The following is a 23,384-nucleotide window of genomic DNA, read 5'->3' on the forward strand; positions in this document are numbered from 1 at the left end:
TTTCTAGAAATGTGAAAGTGTGTTTAAATGTTTTCATGTTACCACATCTGTGAAATCACGATATCATTAATAACCATGAAATTGTGGAATGCTTAGTTTGCAGAAGCACTTATCATGCATTAGGTAATGCCTAATGGTATTTTGTTTTTATTTAGGACTATTGGCATATGTTCCTGAATGCTTGGTTTACAGAAGCTCTTATTGTGCTGTAATGTTGTTTTGTTGTTATTTAGGACTAGTCGAGGCAGAGGTAGAGGCCGAGTTCCTGTGATCGATGATGATGATGACATGACCCCAGCACCAGCACCTGTACCCATACCAGTATCAGTACCTAACGTCCCTCCTGTCCAACCTGACTACAAACCTCCCCTCACCATCAAATCAGAGGGAGAGCCGGTGGAAGTTAGAACAGCTACCGACCAGCAGTTTCTGCCTCAGACCGGTGCATCTGTAGATCTTCCAATGGATGCTGGTCCTCCCCCTGGGGAAAGCTTCATGACTTTTGGAGGTGGTGATGGTGAACCAATGGGGTAAGGACAGGAACTGATTTTTGTGTCTTTGATTTTTTGAAGTTGATTAAGTACTGAAAAGTTTATTGATTATGAAGAAAAATATGTCAGTTTTACTATCTCATTTGACTTCTTAACAATATTGCATCATTAGACAACCTCATTCTTTTAATATGTCACTTGTAAAGAAGGAATTCTTGAAGTACTTGATATTGGCTACATGATTTGAAGCATGAAGTTAAGTCATATTTCTGCTTCTGGTAAGAAGAAAAAATGTGGTTAATCACTAGGTAACAGAATCAGAGAATTAATTCCTAGCAGATGTCTCAGTGATGTGACCATCCTCAGGGCAATACTTGATGATGAGCAGTAAAATTTCTCATATTATACTATAAACACAGTTATATTTGAGACCACATTCATCTTCTGAAGCAGTGACATCTAGCTGCAGTGCAAAGTAGAACAAGTCAGTATTGCCCCGAGGAAGGTGACAGGCGGGCACCGAAATGTCTGGCTGAGTACAAAGAACTTTATCCACTCATTTCTGCTGCCTAAGCCCCAACCAGTACGAATCTCCTCTGCAGGTCGGATATCCGGTGTGCTTTCTGTTGCTGCGGAGAGAGATCTCTCCTTGGGCAGGGGGACATGACCCGGTACGACCCCACCCCAGGGTTCAACCCCTTCAAGCGGAGGATAGACCGGTCCCAGCGCAGCTCCACGGAGTCCGCAGGGGATCAGAACGAGCGCAGCCCCAAACAGCACCTGACGTGGAGGAGACAGAGGGGACCTGGAAAGTCCTCCAGGTAAGGGGTGAATTCTCTGTCTCTTCACATCGTTACTTGTAAAACACAATACAGGCATATACTATCCTCTTAAAGTATGAAACAATGGTGTACCACCCTCATCTAATTGCAAATCCAATCATCATCAGACTTCTTTTAGGAAATACAGTGTTCTATGCAATCTTTTTCTGGAGTGAGGAAAGTCGTATTAAGTGCTTTTCCCAAAGACACAACGTCCAGCCAATAATGATAATGCCAGGAATCATACCCATGACTTCTTAATCTTGTGCCAGCTAGCTTTGTTACTTGGCCATTTGTCACCATCTCTCTCTCTCTCTCTCTCTCTCTCTCTCTCTGTGTGTCTCTCTCTCTCTGTCTATCTCTGTCTCTATCTCCATCCAGTTTAGCATTCGTTCTTCCCTGTGTTGCAAGGGTTGGACGTTGCAGGATGTCGTTCAGTTCTGATTGCCATCCTTTAGGAGATAAAACAAAAATAACATCTCGACTTAAGGATTTGAAGGGTGTATAACAAATGTGCTATATATTTTTTTTTTAACACAGGGACAGAAGTAAGTCTCCAAGAAGATCAAACCCCCACTACGAGACGGAGGCAGGCTGTTGTGCCGCGGGGATGGATGAGCTGAGCTGTGTGGGGAGGGCAGAGGAGGTGGATCCCAGTGTGGTGTTTGAACCTTCAGGTGAGTAAAACCAGTTGTACTTGTAGGTGATCATGAATAAAACCAGTCTCAAAGTCCTTCAATTGCCAGTCTTAAAGTCCTTCTACAGCAACAGCTTCTTGGTTTACTGTTACCCTCCTGTATACAATCTTCAGGCCTCCAAAACCAAATTTCACTGTTATCTCCTTGCATGATAATTTCCACCATGCATCAACTTAGTATTTAGAAGTAGTCAAATGGCCTTGCTTGAAGACACTCATTTAAAACACTATTCAGATATTAGCTGAACTTGAAATAGTACCTACAAGTCTCAGTGTATAGAGACAGTACCCCTTTATGTTTATAGCATTTGGCCACACCCTTTGGTGTATAGGGCAGGGCCTATCACTGTAGCCCTTGGGCCATACAGGGCTATTTCAGCAGGAGCAAGTCCACTGATAATGGTTTGTTTTCCACTTCCATGCTGAGTGCTAGCAGAGAAAGCAGTCTTGTATGGTATGAATTTAGTAGCAACTACATAGAGCACTACAAGCTTACAATGCTACAAAGTTATTCTAGAAAGACAAAAGTTAAATGAAAGAGCTAAGGGATGGAATGAGACTGCAAGACCTCCATGCAACCTCAATGCTGATTGTTCTTTCTTCTCCATCAGGCCATGCCTGGGCCCATCACTGCTGTGCAGCGTGGTCAGAAGGAGTCTGTCTGGACGACAACGGCATCCTCATCAATGTAGATAAGGCTGTTTTCTCAGGAATCACACAGGTAGGATCAGCCATGGTTTACTAATCATTAGAACTTTTCCACAGCAAAAATACAGAGGCTTTCGTAAGGCCATCTATGACTGTAGGCTCTTATTAGTATGAATATGACAACAGCATTCTCATCAATGTAGATAAGGCTGTTTTCTCAGGAATCACACAGGTAGGCTCAGCCATCTATGCTTTATCATGAGTACTGTTCCACAACCAAAGTACAGGTGTTTTGTTAATATCCTCTATGACTGTAGATACTCAGAAGTATGGATTTAACATAGTAATGCGGAAATGGGTAAGTAGTTTTGATAAGAAAGAGTACTTTTCACTTGAATGTTTTTAGTAGCATTAGCATGTTGTCTTGTTGGACTGCAATGTTCTAGCTTGCATTGTTTGAGCGAATGGCCTACTACAATGATATGGACTTAGATGTGAATTAGGTCCTCACTCTGTCTTTGAGGAGTGGTGGGAGTGTTCCTTTCTGCATAGAACCGTTTTACTCATCAAAAATCTTTTTAGGCAATTCTTTGGCTGTAATTATAGGGAAAACTTAACTGTACAAATTGTGCCTGTTTGTGAATTTGATATCACGGACAAAAGACACCGGAAGGCTGTCTGAAACTTCTGACCGTTTCCAAAACCATATCCAGTTTGCAATGCTTGAGTAACTGCTTTTTGGCATATCTTGTTACCTGGATGTCTAACCTGCATCAACGTAACAGGATTTTTTCTCTCTCTACATCAGAAATGTAGTTACTGTAAGCAGTTTGGAGCGACCATCCTTTGCCGGAATGCCAAGTGCAATAGACTGTTCCACTGTCATTTAGTTTAGTTAAATGTCTGGCTGTAATTAGAGGGAAAAATTAACTTTCCAAAATGTGTCTCTTTCTGACAGTATTTTGTTTCTTTGTCGTCTATTTCAGAAATGTAGTTACTGTAAGCGGTTTGGAGCGACCATCCTTTGCCGGAATGCCAAGTGCAATAGACTGTTCCACTATCCGTGTGCGGCGGGGGCCGGTGCCTTTCAGGACATCAAGACCATGTCCCTCCTCTGTCCTGAACACCTGGAGGAGGCTGAGACAATAGGTGAGTAACCGGTAGACTACCTTTTGACAGAACACACCTGTTTGTATAGGATGGTGGGATCTTAAATGTGCCTGAGGTGTGGCTCTCCTTAAACACAGGACCTCCATTTAATGTCCTATTGGATGGGTGTTTAAACAAGGCTTTTCTAGAAAAGAATTGCAAGAGGCAGCACCGAGAACGAGCGGAGAAACCAAGTGTGGGAAATGGGATTGAAGGGTGTGGAGTAGGGGGTACAAAACCCATTTTTTTTTTGGACCGGTCTGAAAAATCAGACCTGATAAAAATAAGTGGACCAGATTTTGGACCAATTAGAAAATGAAGAGTTTATATCGGCAGGCTTTCACACGGTTGGGGGCTTACTGGTTTAATAAAAGAGAGCAAAGTAGAGTAGAAGTTATAGCCAATTTATTTAAAATTTTCACAGTCAAACTTGGTCTCAGTACAACCACTTTCAGTCTGCGATAAAACTTTCAGTCCCCATAGACACATGTCAAAGACAACGGCATTAATGGTTTTTTAACTGTGCCAGGAGAGAATGCGTGCTGCGTGATCTGTGACTTGCCAGGGGACATCTCGGACCAGCTCTTCTGTACCAGCTGTGGCCAGCACTACCACTGCACCTGCCTGGACCCCCCCGTGGAAATCAACCCAGTGGTACGGGCCGGCTGGCAGTGCCCAGAGTGCAAAATCTGTCAGACTTGCAGGTACCCATCATACACTTAACATAGTGTTTTATTTAGGAGCGTTGGTGCTGGATTTGTCCATACCAGATTAAATCACACCCTAGCTGCAGTACGATTGCTTCTAGAAGCTTCATGGCCAAGGGTAGTCTGTGTAACACAAACTCCGCTGTCCAGGGCTGTAACTGGCCCCTCCCCTCTAGGGGGCCGGTGGATGTTTGGCTGGCTGCTATAAGCAAGATTTAATCAGGCTAGGCCAAGGGATTGGTCTGACGTTGTCAAGTGACGTTTGGTTGTTGCAGAGTACAAGCTTATGGCTGAGGTCATCAAACCTGTTTTCTTTTCTGTTTTGTATAAGTTTTTATAGTGACTTCTGTACTTGGATGCTATTGGTGTTCCATTTTCAAATGTTTCCCCCAATTTGAATGTCTTCACCTACAGCAAAGCATCATGTTTGCAAGACCAGATTTGTCTAATTTCTTTTTCTCTTCCAACTGTTTCTTGAAATAGTGTCTATTACCATAAATAACTTACAAACTGTGTTGTGCTATTCCAAATGGTTATTTGACTTATTTCTTACATGTCTTTCTACTTGTAACATGATTGTTGTTTGTTGCTAGGCAACCCGGGGATGACAGCAAGATGCTTGTTTGTGACACCTGTGACAAGGGGTACCACACCTTCTGTCTGAAGCCGGCCATGAACACCATACCAAAGAACGGCTGGAAGTGCAAGGTAGCGTCCCAGGGTCTAGTTACTGTAAACTGTGGTGTTACCCATGATGGTTGATTCCTTCTGTTGATGTTATAAAAACAACATGTATTTGTGAATTTTTGCCTTTCTGAAAATGTGTCAAGGTGGAAAAGATCTTATAAGGGACTTGGGTATTCTGTGTGTAGAAATCAGTATAATTCTTGCTGCATGCCATATAATATTGTATTCAATAATCTCTTATACATTTTTCAAGTTCAATGGAATGTGTTTGTTTATATGTTGTTTGTTGTGACTTGTTTTACTCTTGTCTGTCGACTATTTGTAGTATTGCTTCTTGCATGATTTTGCCATGTTTATGAATTTGATTGCAATGTATGTTCTTGGAATGTATTTGCGGTGGTGTTTGCATGTTAAACATTCTTGTCTTGCAGCATTTAAGATAATTTTCATGGTGGTTTAATTTGGTTTGGGGCAAACATAATATCTTTTTAGTAGGTTTTTTTTGAAAGGTTGTTAGTGGTGTGCGTTTAGGCAGGCAACCATCTGCCCTTACCGTGGCAAGTTTGGTTTTGCCTGCTCAGTTCATATGGCTATAACAAAGGTTGAGTAATAACCATTGTATCTACGGCATATCTGCAGTACTGAATGTACCAAAACTTCCCGTTTTACTTTCTGGCTGTAGATACAAATGACGTTTTTCGATGCACACAAAAAAATACATGCACAAAACATGCAGTAAATATTTGAGTATTATGGAACCGGAACAGATGTTGTCTAATATTACATGCTGAGAAACCCTTTTTTTGCGTAGTTGTTTTTCCGCTGTAGTTGCTTCAAAGTGTGTTTTCTTAAACTCTCATGTACACCTCTGTCTTGTAGTGGTGCAAAGAACATAACGTACTTCCTCCAATGCTGTGCACTGATCAGTAGTAGTATTGACAACAATGCACAAGGCTTGCTCGCTACGATACGTTTTACCCGGTGGAGGCACGACGAAATTTCGCTTGTTTTCTCTCCTTATGTTTTGTTTCCTCATCTTGCCTTTTTCTCGTAGACTTGTCTGAACCGTAGTGATACAGGCCCATTGATTGGGACGCCAGAGCTTGCAATGGTATCGGCTGTTTACTTTATGTTAGCTTTTTTTACCCGCCGTCGTGTGTGTGACTTTCTGTGCTCAACAGTTTCCATTTCGAATTACAACAAGTACAAGTGATCTCGAAACAGCTTAGGTTACTGAAAAGCTAATGTGAGTGACAGAAAACACAGCTTCTATTTATATTTCCAACCAATTAAAAGTGAAACTGAAAGCAATCTCCAACCAGTTTAACTGAAGAGTTTATATTTCACTGGTTATGACATAGAAAACATATGCGGTGTACAGTACCTTCCATTTAGATTTACAACGAGCTATAAGTGAAACTGAAAGAGATCTCGAACCAGTTTAGCTCACTGAAAAGCTAATAATATTCCACTAATTGTAACAGAAAAGACAGATACAGTGTACAGTGTTTACAGATTCATTGTACCAAGAAATTCTCCTAGCTCTTTTTGACAAGTACAGTAAATAGTGAATCGTAGTTGAATGTACCGTCCTAAGAACTACAAAACTTGATATCGGCTGAGTGACAACAGCTGGAATTCGATCCCTGAACCTCTTTATCCAGTATAAGGGTTGCTAACCACTGGACTATGCACGTAGCTGAAATACAGAGAAGAATTGCTTTTTTGTAGATCGTGCTTGCCATGCAAAATGAAATGGAAACAAACTGTGCATGAAAAGTCACACACATGGTTATGTAATTATTTGATCTCGTTTTCGTCGTTCATAATTAAGAAAATTAACCCTTTATGAATATCGGAATGTTTCACATCTAACTGAGTTACTAACCCGAGATTTGTATTCTTGTTATGTGCATGCAGTTCAAATGCCTGCTCCCAATTAATATTGATATTAACCTTAACAAATAACTCACAAACATGTATATTATGTATTGTATGATATATATACATATTAGATATCATCAAAAGTTAGCGCATGTTATGTGGGGATTATAACAATGCTATAAGGAAGCCTTATTCTGGGACTATCGTTTTATGTCTAAGACTAGTTAGAGGTAGAGTGTTGTCATGACTTCTTCCACAAGTTTGATTTGGTGCAAAGAGGTGCAAAAAAGTTTTTCATATCATACTCTTTGATAGTGATAGAGGTGGATTCTTTTTCTTTAGTGCAAGGTATTTTTGCAGGGACAAAACTCTCTGCAAACTTAGAGCAAGTTTGTCCAGCAACTTGTAACACAACATAACTGTTACTTGCTTTTTTTCTTCAAATTCTTGCATTCCTTCTGCATATTTTCCAAGTCAGAAAGCCTTTAAAAAAAATGTAGCTTAGTCATGAATCAGATTAAAATGTTGTATCCTACCACAGCCTTGTATGGATGGACTAGAGTTATAGAATTACACAACTTAGTTAAGGTTTCTATTTAGCATATATAGTTGCAATTTAATTGTCGTACAATAAAGTTCTCACTCTGTAAAGTTCTCATACACTGAAAGATTTCCTATCTTGGGTCTGGTGCAGATTCCAGACTAGCCTGAGTATCAGCCTGGTTGGTTTACCGGGACTCCCATACTCTGTAAGGAGTGAGTATGGGATCCTGGTACACAAACCAGGCTGATAACCAGGCTAATTCCAGACCAGATGTTCCTTTAGAAAGGTCTATAGGCCAGTTGAACAGACAGTCTGGTGATGGAGATTGAGTTGTGGGGGGACAGTTCAGTGTTAAAGGTTCTGCAGAAGCAGACATACTGCTACCCTCCCTGTCTCAGTGTTTGTTTTGCTTTTCATTTCTTATCTTTAAGAAAATGAAAGTCTTCTAACAGAGCTAGTAGGAGAAGAACTGGAAATTCAAGACACAAACTGCTTCTGTGCCATTATAGTGTCCTGTACATTGTTTGATTGGAGAATCTGTGTTTTTGACCATTTGATAGCAATCTGTTTTCCTTGGGAAAAATCACCTTGCCGGCGATCCTAACATAGAAATGAAAAGACCATTTGGTATATTGATTTATTTGCCCTTCCATTTTGGATACTATTTTAAAACTTTTTGTTTACTTCCGATTTGGGAGAATTTAGTTTATATGTAGGTCCATTTTGAGAAAAAAAAACAAATGATGGTCTTACTCAAGCTTACCCCAACTTTTGATAGCAAATTTCAAATTTTTTCTTTTTTCTGCTTAAAAAATCACTTACTGTAAATATTTGTTAACTGTACAGTAATTTTAGCAACTTAAGCGTTCACTATTCAGGCATTGAAATTTTATCATTGGGTCACTGTGCTAAGGCCAGATAAAACCATGTTCCTATCTCTAGCATTAATCGTCGTCTAGCTACTGTGATGTTAGATACATTTGCAGTCTACCCCGTAATTAAAAAGAGCGATCAGCCTTACACAATGACTGAATAAAGGAGAATTCTTTTTACACAACCAGCAGGTACTTACGTTGCTTAGGTTTCGATCTCACTAGACACCTTCGCCAGAGCTTCTAACTGTAAGTACCTGCTAGTTGTGTAAAAATAATTCCCTCCTAATAGTATATCCTATATTCTACCAACCTGATGAAACTATTTTCGGATCTTACTGAAGTTTGCTGTACTCCTCCCACAGAATTGCCGCGTGTGCGGAGACTGCGGTTCCCGGACACCTGGCAGTGGCCCCAGCTCCAGGTGGCACCTGAACTACTCGGTATGCGACAGCTGCTACCAGCAGCGCAACAAGGGCCTGTACTGCCCCGTGTGCGGGAAGGCGTACCGACACTTCACTCAGAAGGAGATGCTACAGTGTGACGGATGCAGAAAGTAAGACTTACATGCTTTCTTACAAATAGTATATTTGCAACAATGTACCACGCATGGAATTTCTGTTCTTGTGCTGGAAAGCATACCGGTGCTTCATGTAAAAAGAGATGTTACAGTGTGACGGCTACAGAAATTATGGCTTGCCCTCATTTAAAACTTAAGTGCAAGTCTAGGGACATGCTCTGAAGGTCCAAACTGGCATTTTGTAGTTATGCTGGCCAAAATATACAGAAATACAGACAGACATATGGACACACAGACAGACAAAAACAATACATTCATGCCCTGGACATGGATTTATGTTGAATTGCAATTCATCATGAAGATAGATTTTTCAGACATAGATATATTTTCTGTTGCTTGCTTGCTTTCTTGTAAGCTTTTGATGTCAAAGGCTTTGTTAAGAATTCCCGCCACCTTGCGACATTAAAATATTTTCCTTCTTTGACAGGTGGATCCATGCTGAGTGCGATGATTCCGTTGACATGGCAACGTATCAACAGATGAAGGAGAATGAGTGTCAGTACGAGTATCTCTGCCCTGTGTGTAAGAACAAGGACGACAGCGATGTGAGTTCGGCTTTCATGAACACCGTCCACAGATATTTTTCATATGAGATATTTTTCTTCCGGTATTCAGGTGGAAATGAAAAATCGTGGAATTTTGGAAGGACATCAATATTTGTTCCCTACAACAGCAGCTAGTTACTACAAAGATGATGACTCTATGTACCGATAGATTTGCAGTCACAAACTTGAAAAAAAAGTTCAATGAATCTTCCTAAATGTTGGCCAAAGAAACGATGATTAGTTATTCACGAACCAGATGAAACTATTTATGATCTGCAGTCTGTATTGTTTTTTAACCATACCTTTTCTGTAAAATTGATAATTGCTTTAGATAACCGTAGCTTATGTTTCTGTCCCCCCCGCAAGAGCAAGGAGGGGAAAAACTTTAAGGTGAGACTCGAATGTGTTTCCCAAGGTCCTGACACTGGAGATTCTCTCATTGTACTTTTCCAGGGTCTTGTGATCCCTCATGGTCTCACCCCTTCATCTCATGGTTCCTTCACTTTGCAGCATAAAAGGAGGGCCTGCATGCCTTTTTCCAGGAGGCGTAGCAAGCTACTCTTATTTACCATTAATCGTAGCTGCCCCACTTTCATTTGTCAGTGTATTATTCATGAAAAGTAATTGGTCATTGTAATTCTACGTGGCACATTATTTGTTATCCTTAATTGTTTACAAATAATTGTATCACAAGATTTACCCAAAAGTCACTATACAGAGCCCCAGTTTTGCCTGATACCCTATGAGTACAATGAATTTGGTCCCAAAACATTCTGCAAGAAGTCAATTTACAGTTTTAGTTTTGCCAGTCCTTTTCAATTTATCATTACATGTTGCTAGATTCCTCATGCAGACCTTCAGTCATTTATCTCCCTACCGAAAACTGTCACCACATCGTATTGTTGCATGTGGCAGAAAAACTTGCTGTAGGATACATCATGTCTCTCCTTGCTTAGAATCTCCACATTCAAGCTTTGTTTCAAATTTCTTTTGGTAGCTTGTACTGAAAATTAGCCATATTGTGGAAAATGGTACATTATTGGTTTAAGATTTTAAGGCACTGAAGACTTATCCAAGGCACTGAAGATATTTAAAGGATGAACATTAACCCCTGTGTCTGGTTCCCTGCTGCTGAAAGGTTCCCTACTTTTAACTAGTCAACAGTCAAGCTTTACATGAACTTGTATGTACTTCAGAAGTCTTCAGTATCTTGAAAAATGAGACACTACATGTTTTGGAGTTTTAGTACCAAAGGCAATTATCATTTAGATACTTCCAGGATGAACATTAACCACCATATCTGGTTCCCTGCTGCTGAAAGGTCCCCTACCTTTCGCTGTCCCCCCAGGCCATCACGGGAGACGCCGCCGCCGCCACGGGAAACCTCTCTTCCTCGTCGTCAACGGTTACCAGCTCCGAGGCCGCCATGGCGGAAGCTGAGCTGAGGGAGATGGAAGAAATGGTCGCCAAAGGAGAAGACCTTGGTACGTCCTTATCTAGAGTGCCAGTTCTTTCATTTTTCCTCTAAAAATTTTCTTCAAAAACCTTTTGGCTATGTTAACATCTTTCATGTGGATAATGTATCCAGTTTTTACTCAATAAACCAGCATTATTGTTATTCTGTACGCTTTGTATATTGTGCATTCTGAGCTTTACTTTTCGGGGCCTCTAATTGCCTAGAGATCTTCTGTAGAAATGGTATTCAGTGAATCAGTCTGATTTCATCCCATCATTGCAATCATTTTCAAGTTCATTAAGTGGCCTCTATCATTTTTAGATCCCAATTATTTGATAACAGTGCAATTGAAAACAAAAAAATGGTTTAGCCATCATGACGTGGTTATGGCTTTTTTCTTTGACAGTACCGACGAATTTTACTTTGTTGTTTCGTAATCAATTCTGCAGGCACATATAGGTATGGAGTGTGCTTCTCTGTTTTCCTTTGATCTCTTGTGTTGACTTCTGTTTGGTTTGCGGTGTGTTGAGTCGCGTGTTTTGCCCAACAGGGGAGGCAATGGACGATCTTGTCTTTGCAGCTGGAAAAAAGGAGGGAGGGATGGAGCTGATGAGAACAGCCCAAGACCCCCTGCAGAGCTCCCATGATTCCCTGATGTCGACCAATGAGGACAGTTTTTCCAGTATGGATATTGACATGTCGGTAAGTGGAGGTTAAGTCCAGGTGGTTGAACTGTGGTTATGATAAGCCATGGTCTTTTCCAGTGGGTTTTGCTTTCAATTTTTCCAGAAATGGGTGAATAGATGCTGATTGCTTACTGACCAAAATTGGATTTTTGTAACACATGATTTATATAAAAAAAATATAACCTGAATGACAAGAAAACACAACTTTAATTTTTCTTGATATATGAAATTTGTTGGGCATTATGTAAAATTTTCTTTTGCTCAGTGATCACAGCTTCTAGTGGAATGAGGTTGTTACATAATATTTCGGTGACAAAAATGATATCTTTTCAGCTGCATAAAAGGTTTTCTTTTGGGTGTTTTGTTTTTTGTTCCAGCAATTTTTATAAACCTTTTGTTTTTGTGTGGTGTTGTCCTGACTATGGATTGTTCAGGTCTTGGCAAGGAGGGTGGTGCTTGCGTGGTGAAGACTGGGACAAAGGCTACTGTCTCTTCTGGTGTAAAAGGGCCATAGCCCAATCAGACAAAATATTCAAAATGCTTTTGACAGTTTGCTTGGGTGCTGGCACAACAAGTGGTGTATACTTGGTGAAGTCTGAGATCTGGGCTACTCTCTCTTCTGTTGGAAAAAGGCCATAGCACAATCAGACAAAATACTCAAAATACTTAAAATGCTTTTGACGGTTCGCTTGGGTGCTGGCACAAGTGGTGCATGCCTGGTGAAGTCTGGGAGCTAGGCTACTCTTTCTTTTTCTGGTGAAAGGTTCATTGGCTAGCCAGTCAGACAGTTTGTTAGTGTGCTGGCACTCTGGGAGCTGGGCTACTCTCTGTTCTGGTGGAAAATTAGATAAACATCCTCAAAACATTTTTGTTTTATTGTTTGGGTGCTGGCAGTGGTGCATGTGCGGTGAAGCCTGGGAGCTGGGCTACTCTCTCTTCCTCTGGTGATCAAGGGTCATTGGCCAATCAGACAAACGTACTGAAAACCCTTCTGTCGATGTTTATAACCTACTCCCAGGCTTCACAGCGAGGGCCTCTGTGTCAGCCCCACTTCTGGCACCCGGCAGGGACGTCGTCGTTTTTCCCGGAGCAGTATCACCACCCTCCTCCTCCGTACCATTTAACGCCGAGGATGTACACACAGGCATGTATGATGCGAGCGTACGCTCCCCCAGGTAGTATACACATGGATAGTCAGGGTGGGGCGGGTATGATGTCCGCCTCTCCTTATTTGTCTGCCCTGTTGATACAGTCGTCGGGCGCGTCCACCTCCGCGGGCACTAGAGGCAGTATGACGCCGCTCCCCATCCAGCACGGCAGCGGGAAACCCTTCGGAAAGAGAAAACTTGGTCCTGGCAGACCCAGGGTAGGTTTAATAGCCTGAATTTTCATTCTAAGTGATTCTGAAGAAAAGGGATGGGCGTCACTGGAAATGTTTGAAAGTAATCCCTGAATCTTAATCAGTTTACATCGTCTTTTGGTATGAGGGTAGAGAATTTTGAAAGAAGTAATTTCTCTTTGTTTACCTTGAACTTTTTTACTGTCACAATATGATAAGGCCAGCTTTATCAATCCTACAGCGGGTAGGTTTGATTCTTTTGACAAGGATCTATTTGTCTCATTCATGACCTTTTTGCTAAGAAAAGGCCAAGGAGCAAGAGGATAGATTTGTGTCGCCTTACCCTTTCTCACAAAATATTCTCCTGGCTAGTTCTACTGTCACAAAATGATAAGGCCAGTTTTATTGATCCTAAAGGAAAGCTTGTCACCTATTTGAAAATATTGCACTTTTAGTACTTTCATTACCATCTAGAATATCATCAGATTAGATGCTTATTATATGATCTTTGCAGAACTTGTTTTGAACAATGTTGAACTTGAAGATATTTTTTTTTATTTTCCGATGTTTAGCAGGGCCGTGGTGCAGGTGCTCCCCCTGGCAGGAAGAGGCAGAAGCACGCCGGCCCGCCCGGCAAGAGGGGACCCAAGCCCAAATTCAAACAGGGAACTGTAGCACTGCCTGGCACTGTGGTAGGTTCAACTGTTATCATTCAACTTTGTCAACCTGCATTGAGCTTTTACAACAGTTTAAACTTCTTTGTAATATGTAAACCCACAACCAATACAAATTTGGTACAGCATGGCTTAGCAGGTTGAAAGTTAAATTTATTTGCTGCATTGAGGTCATAGAAGGATATCTAATATGTAGTGAATCTTGTATGCTGTTGAGTTAATAATCATTGTTTCCAACTGGGGCTATGCATGACATAAGTACATACTTAATTCTATTAGTTATTGTCGAAAAGAATGAATCTGATAACTTGATTCTTGTTTAGTCCATTTTCCTCATGTGTTTATACCTTAACAAAAGTCCTTTTTTCTTGGGGGAAAAAAACTGTTTAGTGTTCTAAATTCTGGAGGATCTAAGATATGACATTGTGCTTTATTTGTTCCATCGAGGATCTATGATGTTTTTTTGTTCCATCATGTATTTTTGTAGTCTTATGTTGTTTGTGTGTTTGAAACTGCAATAAAGAAGTGTCCGTTTACAGGGAGGGTCTGGTACGGAGCCGTCCCCAGAGAAGCCCAGCAAGAGTAGTAAGAATGATGATGAGGATGAGGGCATGCACACCACGGTGGTGCTGTTCTCTACTGACGACAAGTTCACACTGATGCAGGTATGTCTGGTTACAGACTATCTCACACTTTAGCAACTCTTTCACTGGTCAGGCACATAGCCTGTATCATACAATCTGTGACTAGTGTGTAGCATGCACATTTACCAGAAAGGGTTGTGGTCCTTAGGATTGGGAATTTCCCTCATACAATAAACCTGTAAATACTGTCTATACATGTCTGTCTTCTCTGTCACGGCCATTTGCAGAATAGCTCTTCATTGAGCTTAACTGATTGGAGATCACTCTTACATTTTACTTTCAGTAGCTGCTTGGGCCCACTGTCCTGAATGTTTGTAGTCGTCATTTTTAGTCATCATCGAAAAAAGAACCAAGACGTTTTACAAAACGTTCCTGACCATCCCCATGTTTGGATGGATTAGGTCTTTGTGAATTTGTAATAGAAGAGTTAAGTTGTAAGATTACTTAATTTTGTTGTTGTTCCCAGGACATGTGTGTGAGCTGTGGTAGTTTTGGGCAGAGCGCGGAGGGAAGACTGCTGTCCTGTTCACAGTGTGGCCAGTGTTACCACCCCTACTGTGTCAACATCAAGGTAAGATGACTAATATTTCCTGTGGTACATTTCTCTTGGCCGGATTAAATTATGCTACCTTTGACATTCTAAATGGCTGATGGAGAAAACTTGTTGGTCAGGAGAATTGGATCATTCTAAAGTGGTTAATTTCTCAGACGTCATCAACAGACAGTAGAAAGAGTCGGTGTAGGTGTTATTATTGACGTTTTGTTTATTCCTTGTTTATGTCCAGATCACCAAGGTGGTGTTGTCGAAGGGTTGGCGGTGCCTGGATTGTACAGTGTTATTATTGACATTTTTGTTTATTCCTTGTTTATTTGCAGATCACCAAGGTGGTGTTGTCGAAGGGTTGGCGTTGCCTGGACTGTACGGTGTTATTATTGACATTTTTGTTTATTCCTTGTTTATGTCCAGATCACCAAGGTGGTGTTGTCGAAGGGTTGGCGTTGCCTGGACTGTACGGTGTTATTATTGACATTTTTGTTTATTCCTTGTTTATGTCCAGATCACCAAGGTGGTGTTGTCGAAGGGTTGGCGTTGCCTGGACTGTACGGTGTTATTATTGACATTTTTGTTTATTCCTTGTTTATGTCCAGATCACCAAGGTGGTGTTGTCGAAGGGTTGGCGGTGCCTGGACTGTACGGTGTGCGAGGGTTGTGGGAAGGCGAGTGACGAGGGGCGGTTGCTTCTCTGTGACGACTGCGACGTCAGTTATCACATCTACTGCCTCGACCCTCCCCTCACCAAGGTCCCCAAGGGAGGATGGAGATGTAAATGGTGAGTTGCTGTCCTTTCTTTTCCATATGTACAACATAGTATAACAAAAGATTGTGGAGGAATGGTAAAGAAAGCCAATACTTGAAATACCGGTTGTGTACAATGCACTTTTATAATCATACACAACTATCTAGATGCCCCAATGATGGCTTCACAGTTGAAGAATATATTTCCACAGAAGTGTGTCAGAAACACTGGATAGGACCAAAAGCTAGAGGTCCCAAAAGAAATGAAGTAGGGGTTCATCCCAGTGTGAGTCGATCAATCCCTCCTAAGTTACAGTTTGGTCTTACGTGTCCTATATGTAATTTTGCAAAAACTTGTGTAAGTTATGCATTAAGACGATTTACCAGTAATGCAAAACAGCGACAAAAAAAGTCACATGTAAGAAACATTTTGATTGACTTTGGTTATATTTTTTTCGCAGGTGTGTGTGTTGTACCCAGTGCGGTGCCACCTCCCCAGGGTATAACTGTAAGTGGCAGAATAACTACACCCAGTGTGGGCCCTGCGCCGCCATGGTCACCTGTCCACTCTGTCATCAGAACTACCATGACGACGAGCTCATCATACAGTGTTCACAATGCGAAAGGTGGGGACAGTTGTTACTGATGCCTAGAAATAGAAGATTTATGTATTGAGAAAATCAAGGTTTTCTCCAACTTTAAGAAATTTGACTCACTGGAATTTTAGACTGAAATCATTCGGTCTTCCTCATTATGTAAGATGGGGAGGGTTGTCACAGAGGGATCTGATCTTGTCTCCCAAATTGTAGAAATAGAAGATTCATATGATGAGAAAATTAAGCTTTACTCCAACTCAGAAGAAATTCAACTCACCAGATTTTTCTAATAGCTTGTGTTTGTACTTTGCAGAAGCAAATCTTGTTATGTTTTTGGCATTTTATTTTCCTGTTGATATCTATACTGAAAAGTCATTGCACCTTGAATATGTGTGTCCTTTCTATCTTAAAACTATTGTTCAGCAGAGTAGTTTCAACTGTAAACTTCAATCACCACAGACCCTCCTTTTCTACAGGGAAAGTTACTAAATCTGAAAGTTCCACTGCAATCTCTCACATGAAATGACCCTGATGTGTTGTTTGCCTATGTACTACATTCCAGTGAGATAGCCAGTACTCGTTATGAGTAGAAGTCCCAAAAATGTTCTATTCCATCTTTTCAGGTGGTTACACTCAGAATGTGACGGGATGCACTCGGAAGATGAAGCAGAGAGAGCAGCAGACGCCGGGTACCACTGCGTCATGTGTCGCCCTCGCACCCAACCCTCCCCTGCCCACCCACCTCCTACCTCAGTCCACAGTGGCGCGGCAGACTCCAAGGGACCAGCAGCCCACCCGTTCACCAGACTGGCCATCACAGAACCAGGTAAATTACACTAAACACTAAAAAAAAAAAAACACTATCTACAAAGTTTGCACTTCTGCAGACAAAAGGGGGTGATTGCATGATTTCTCCAAACATATTGGTTTCTTCTGAACTTTACATTAATGCACTTTCTGCTCTTACTGCATGTTTGAATGTCGGCAAAAATAATATGTTCACCCCCTATAATACAAACAGTTATTTCAAATTCATTTTTATCATTTCTAAGAAAGAGACCATGTAAAGGACACAAATAGCATAAAAAACCAAATGTGCCAGTGAAGTTCTGATTTCTTTCAAGTATGAAATAAGATCTTTATTATCAATAAAAAGATGTAGAATCGTGCCTAAGGTGTAGAGTTGCTGTTCCAGAATCCAAGCCGAGGCCACCGCAGGAGTTTTCAGTGGAGGGTGTGTTGCTAACGGAGACGGGGCTGCGGCAGATCGAGAGCCTGTCCATCACCCCGCCTCCCAAGCAGAAGCGGGTGCGAAGGCGACCGCGACTTGCAGCGGCGGCTAGTCTGTCCCTGCTACACTCCCTGGCTGACCCCAAGTCAGAGGTGTCACAGGCTCTGGAACAGGGCGAAACTGGCGAGGGAAAAGGTAGGGCCAAAGTACAATCTTTTAGATGTACCGTACAGTCATATCTGCCTAATGACCAATTAGGGTACCAATAGAAACTGGTCTATGTGGACAGGTGGTTTCTTAATAGACAGTCCCTGTTACACTCCCTGGCTGATCCCAAGTCTGAGGTGTCCCAGGCTCTAGAACAGGGGGACTGGCGAGGGAAAAGGTGGGTCTCTTATTTTTTAATTCGTAATCATAAAGACAGCATCACACAGTGTAGAACAAGCTTTTTGAAAGAGTCTACAAGCTCAAAAGGACATTTTTGTTAGAGCCGGTATCCCCTTGATTTATTTCTTCACATTTTCAGTCAAATTTTACCAGAGTTGACAAAAAAAATACCAAAGAACCAAGAAATCATATCAGTGAGTGCTTTTTAGTGGGGCCTTTGGATCACTGCACAAGATTTTGCGGAATTTGCTGGTTATGGTCAAGCATTGCTAATGATATGCAAAAGAGATCTAGTTGGGACATAGTTTTTTTTGTATCCTGAATTTTGTCATATGCTACATGTAAGCTAATGTCCACTTTATGTCTGACAGATGCGAATGACCCAGACTTTGATCCTGGTCCCGAGCACCACCGAGATGAACCGGGGGACGACTCCATGGACATGTCTACTACGGACCCTACCAAACCTGGGGAGGGGGGAGCCAAACAGAAGAGGAAGTACAGGAGAGGTCTCAGACCAGGTACAACATCTTCTAGTTCTACCTCCTTCTTGATTTCTTAAGATTTTCCTGTTTAAGGACCACAGAAAGAATAGCTGGAATTGTGGGTCCAAATAAAGTCCTCTTGTGTAAGAAGTTTTCCTTGTTTCTTGTAGCCTGGTATGTAACCTATTTTAGCTCTGGTTGGTTCCAGATTTCTTCCTTGCAGATTAGCCTGGCTGGTGTACCCGTCAAAATGTTTGGTCCTTACACCCAGCATTATTTTAGGCATTAGCAGTGCAATGGTTGTCAAACTTACAAGTGCTTGCTTGTGAAAATATTTAAGTGCCAATTTTAATGTTTGGGTGCCAGATAGTGCATCAAGAGAGGTGATCAGAAAACTAAACTTGAGCAAGAATAAGAATAGATACCTGGCCAGTTGCTAGTACACACATGTCTGAAAACAAAATGTTTACCTTGTTTTACCCCGTTTTGCAGGGATTGGTGGTTTCTTTGCCAGACATAGAACCAGGCCCAGTTTCATGGGGAGGGGACGAGGGGCCGTTCCCAGGACAGGCATGGCACCTGGTCTCCAGGCAACAGTTGCTAGGGCACCGCCCGCTTCCCTGGGAGAAGGTAACTGATTTTCTTACATGTCAAACATTTATACATTAGAGTCAGATGATGTTATAATATAAATCTTTTTTATTGGTACATGACTGTGTACAAGTCGTGGAATGTGATTCAAATGTAGTGATCCACCAATCAGGAGAAGCTATTCTGTTGTGTAGGGAAGAAGAAAGGGGATCTACTGAAAAAGTAATTTGCAATGAAAAATGAATGAAAAACTCAGAGTCAGCTTACAGCTGTGACTTATGTGACAGAGACTGCCATTCTCGTATAGCACTGTTAATCTACAGCAAAAGCCTTAAAATAGATATGACTTGTGATTTTATCATGGTCCCACAAGATACATTAATTTCGTATGTGTCTCAGTCTCCGATACTTTTACAGCAGGGAACTTTGTGGATGCCCCAGAGGAAGAACAGCTGTTGGAGGCAGCTGGCCCGACCGTGGCTGCAGCTGCGGCAGCAATGCCAGCTATACCAGCACCTGAAGCACCCCTGTCGGGAAAAGTGGTCCGGCCCAAACGGAAGAGAAAAAGAAAACCTGGGCTGAAGGAGTCTTATCCTGAGTATCTACAAGTGAGTAACAATTGAATGGCAGCATCTTAAAAGGGTTAAGGCAGTTCCGTAGCCTTTTTGAGGCCATATAATTTTGCTATCCACTGTGTCTAGGGCAATCGAACATGTCAAACATACTTGTCAATACCTGCCCACGCACCAAATATTGCAAAGATCCTTCCACAACATCCCTAGTTATGCTGTCCACAAACAGAGACAAAAACAGTACTTTCTTTGCAAAGATAGTATGGACACATGTTTGTCTTTTTGATCAACATGTATGTTCTCCCTACAGTGAGTCTATCTAGTAGATGTACCACTACTTTCTAACACTAACAGTAAACAATACAAAGAGGATTGAAATCTTCAGCTTTTAATTTGAATGTATTACTAAAGCTAGCTAACATTTAAGCAAGGAGCTTTTATCAGGCTCCTTGATTTAAGGGAACAGAAACAGATTTCATAATTAAAGGAACCTACCATTTATCCACAGGAGGCGTTCTTCGGCAAAAGTTTGTTAGACACCAGTCGGACTAAAGACGGGCAGGTGAACCTGGACACCCCCTCGGACGAGGAGAGAGGTGGTACGTCCCAGGGACCCATGATGCACCAGCCTGTGCACCCTGCTGGTGCGGAAGGGTTCCCCCTAACTGCTCCTGGTGGTATTGCAGGACAGCCGCAACCACATGCAGGGCCACAACATGCGCAGTTCCTGGCAAACCAACCTCCTCACACGGACCATCCTCACCATGGTAAGGACTTGTTGTCTGTATGCATTTATGAAGGCTAGAACAATATTCAAATAAAATTCAGTCTTTACATTCTCACTTACTCATGACAGGATACAAGCTCTATAACTTGGAGATATACTGAAGAAATGAATGAAATCTTAATTGATACAAGAAAAGTACATTGACTTTCATAAGGTCTATTACGACTACGTATACTACATAAAAACAGACAAGTGTACACAGATACATTTTGAGTCTAGCATGTCATTTGCACTAGTGGTTCTAAGGTATAAACCTTGTTTGATATATTTGAATTAAGGTTCCCACGAAGGTGTCCAACCAAGTTGTTGGTTACCCTTCAGGAGAGATAGGAGAGCATTTTTGGAGAACTTCTGGACAACAAAATTGAGATGTCTTGACAGTCTTGTTGTGGAAAAGGATGTCTTTGATCATTATTAGCGTCTTGTTTTAAATTAAAGGTCCCATGAAACAGTCCAACCAAGTTGTTGGTTACCCTTCAGGGGAGATGGGAGAAACTGGCGAGATCGAAATGACCGAGGATGACCCTCGAAAAACTGAGAGCATTCTTGAAGGACTTGTGGACGCCTTTGATCATTATCAGCATTTTGTTTTGAATACTGTAATTCCTGATTTTTTCACTGTAATGTTATGTTCACTGTTTTCACGGTGACGACTGTAACGTGAACTTATCATTACCGATAAAAAATAATTCACAGACTTTTTTCATGTGCACTTGCCTCGACAGTGAACATATAGTTCCGAGAACAAGTTCAATTTTCTCAGACCGTGAAAATTTGGTACCGTGAAGATAAAGTGATTTACAGTATTTAAGGTTCCATGAAGGTGTCTGACCAAGTTGTTGGTTACCCTTCAGGGGAGATGGGAGAGACCGGTGAGATCGAGATGACCGAGGACGACCCTCTGGGTCTGCTTCCACACGAGCTGCCACATGATGATGAGATTATGAGTGTCCTCATGGGGGAAGACCTCGGCAAGGCTACAGAAGGTGAGGAGTGACAAGAGTCTGTTTTTCAGATGTTCTCACATCTCTGTCTTTCACGTAGGGGTTTTATTGATAAATTTACTAATGAATAAAAAAAGTCAAAATGGTATCCATGTGCTGGGGAGCATATTATAAATTGTTCACCTATCTTTAAATTTGCCCCAAAAACATTGGCCCTTGTGCTTAAGAAGCTAGGTATCATGGCCAAATATTTTTAGCGGTAAAGAAGAGTTTAAGTCATGCCATTTGTTAACTTGAAAATGGCGGATTTTGAAGACCAGAACTGTTTCAATTTTGTACGACCAGGTCAGTTTTTAAGCCGCAAATTTAGGGCTTTATGGCTTTATTAGGATTTGAAACCTCAGATTTGTCTCTATAGGTTATTCTATAAATCTTTTTCTATGAAAGCTCTTACACTTTCGGTTGCTGTGGTTGTTTTCTCTAATGCTTGTTCTTTTAATTCTTCTTGTCAAGAGTAAGCAATGCATCCAAAGTTGTTTTTATAGGGCTGTGATTTACCTTTCATCTTTACAACACAGCTACTAGTGATAAGGTGGCCATAGAAGCTGGCTTGCAGTGCTATTCTAAGAACTTGGTGGCCTCTTCTGCTGTACATAGCTGTGGTGGTAGCCTCTCCGCTCCCTCTAAGCCTTCTGCACGAATTCTCTCCCCCTCTCTAGGATTGGATCTTGCCTCAGTAGCTGTCGAGCACGCAGAAAACTCCCAGGGTTCGCAGAACGGTGACGGGGAAAACCAGTCTGATCCCAGCAAGGAAAATAACCTAGACCCGCAATTCGAAAATATCCTCAGTCCTGCAGCGCTAGATAAAATGGTTACTGAAGGTAGGGGAGCCGCCCTTCGACTAACACCACCCTTGTCTATGTTGTCTGCACTATCATGCTCACCTTTGTTTTTCTATCACTACATTGTTCTGAGTTTGGGGCAGCTTTGCATGGCCCTTTGCTTAACCTAACCATAGATTATCAGCAGTTCAGAATAACTTGCCATGATAATTTTATATGTATTAGTGTCCTTTTACCATTGCCTGAAAGGGGTTAAATTGACTTGAGAATTTCACAGAGCATTAAAGACCAGTAGATTTGCCTACTAAATCTAGTAGCATGGGTCTTGATAACCTTTTGTTAAATTCAGGTGTTTTGTCCTATCACTATGTCCTGGTTCAGCACTTAGCCCATGTGTGAATTGTTGAATAGCAAAACAAACAACTGTGTTGTGTAGGTAGCTGGAGAAATACAAAAGCCACTAATGGTTAGTATTACTGTATTTTCTTAAATAAAATATGTACCCCAATTAAAATAGGCACCCCTGATTTGAGGCAAGTGTCAGACAGATCTTTGGGACTGAAAGTATGCAACCCTTCTCCACCAATTTTGAAGAGACATTGAACTGGATAAAGTCAAATTTATGATGTTTTTCCGAGATTATTGTGCATAAAATAATGTAGGGTTACACTGTCATTGTCTCTATAAACTTGTCAATCGTCTACTGCAACATTCAGTTTTGAACCGTTTAAACAATGCGTACTTTATTCAAGAAAATACGTTAGTAATAATGTGTGTGTTGCTTTAAGTCTCTTATTCTCATCTGCTTTCATATTACACATGAACAAGTCTGTTATCATTTTTGAACCTTTAATTTTGACTCTTTATATTGCCCTAACGTAGTCATCCTTTACATAAACAATGCTTCTTTTCAAAGCAGAGAGCCTATGAAATCCTTACTCAAGGAATTTTTCTTAGGTACAGACCCTAAGTGAAATTTTGGGCACTGGACATCCGGATAATGTTAATTTAGGCCGTGAGAAATGATGGAGAATTCAGTCCATACAACACTGCTGAAGGGACAGTGTATATTTCAAACTTCATAACAGCTAGGCTGCTTCAATAATGACTTCAAATTTATCAGTTACATAACCTTTCAAATTTGAATGCTGAATTTCTCTAGCAATTCATACTGCAAGCCTACTTGGTAGCAGTATCATGATAAGAATAAAATATAGTCTTAGAAATA

At 41.2% G+C, this 23,384-nt stretch overlaps 1 protein-coding gene across 1 annotated transcript in view; it reads left to right on the forward strand.

Moving 5' to 3' along the window:
- The window catches only part of LOC118403620 (histone-lysine N-methyltransferase 2C-like), a gene marked incomplete in the record, with an annotated part of 57,515 nt that overhangs the window by 6,825 nt on the left and 27,306 nt on the right, over positions 1–23,384 (forward strand). The window contains 26 exon segments of the mRNA XM_035802393.1: positions 234–530; positions 1,094–1,312; positions 1,853–1,989; positions 2,621–2,730; positions 3,644–3,806; positions 4,336–4,510; positions 5,107–5,221; positions 6,255–6,311; positions 8,866–9,056; positions 9,508–9,625; positions 10,947–11,109; positions 11,632–11,783; positions 13,020–13,133; positions 13,679–13,798; positions 14,320–14,445; positions 14,891–14,995; positions 15,574–15,755; positions 16,183–16,347; positions 16,941–17,143; positions 17,513–17,743; positions 18,307–18,456; positions 18,913–19,050; positions 19,429–19,619; positions 20,092–20,350; positions 21,225–21,356; positions 22,034–22,195. Coding sequence (XP_035658286.1) covers positions 234–530; positions 1,094–1,312; positions 1,853–1,989; positions 2,621–2,730; positions 3,644–3,806; positions 4,336–4,510; positions 5,107–5,221; positions 6,255–6,311; positions 8,866–9,056; positions 9,508–9,625; positions 10,947–11,109; positions 11,632–11,783; positions 13,020–13,133; positions 13,679–13,798; positions 14,320–14,445; positions 14,891–14,995; positions 15,574–15,755; positions 16,183–16,347; positions 16,941–17,143; positions 17,513–17,743; positions 18,307–18,456; positions 18,913–19,050; positions 19,429–19,619; positions 20,092–20,350; positions 21,225–21,356; positions 22,034–22,195 — 4,175 coding nt within the window.

The sequence above is a fragment of the Branchiostoma floridae genome, chromosome 16, assembly GCF_000003815.2.
Source record: "Branchiostoma floridae strain S238N-H82 chromosome 16, Bfl_VNyyK, whole genome shotgun sequence".
NCBI classification, from domain to species: domain Eukaryota; kingdom Metazoa; phylum Chordata; class Leptocardii; order Amphioxiformes; family Branchiostomatidae; genus Branchiostoma; species Branchiostoma floridae.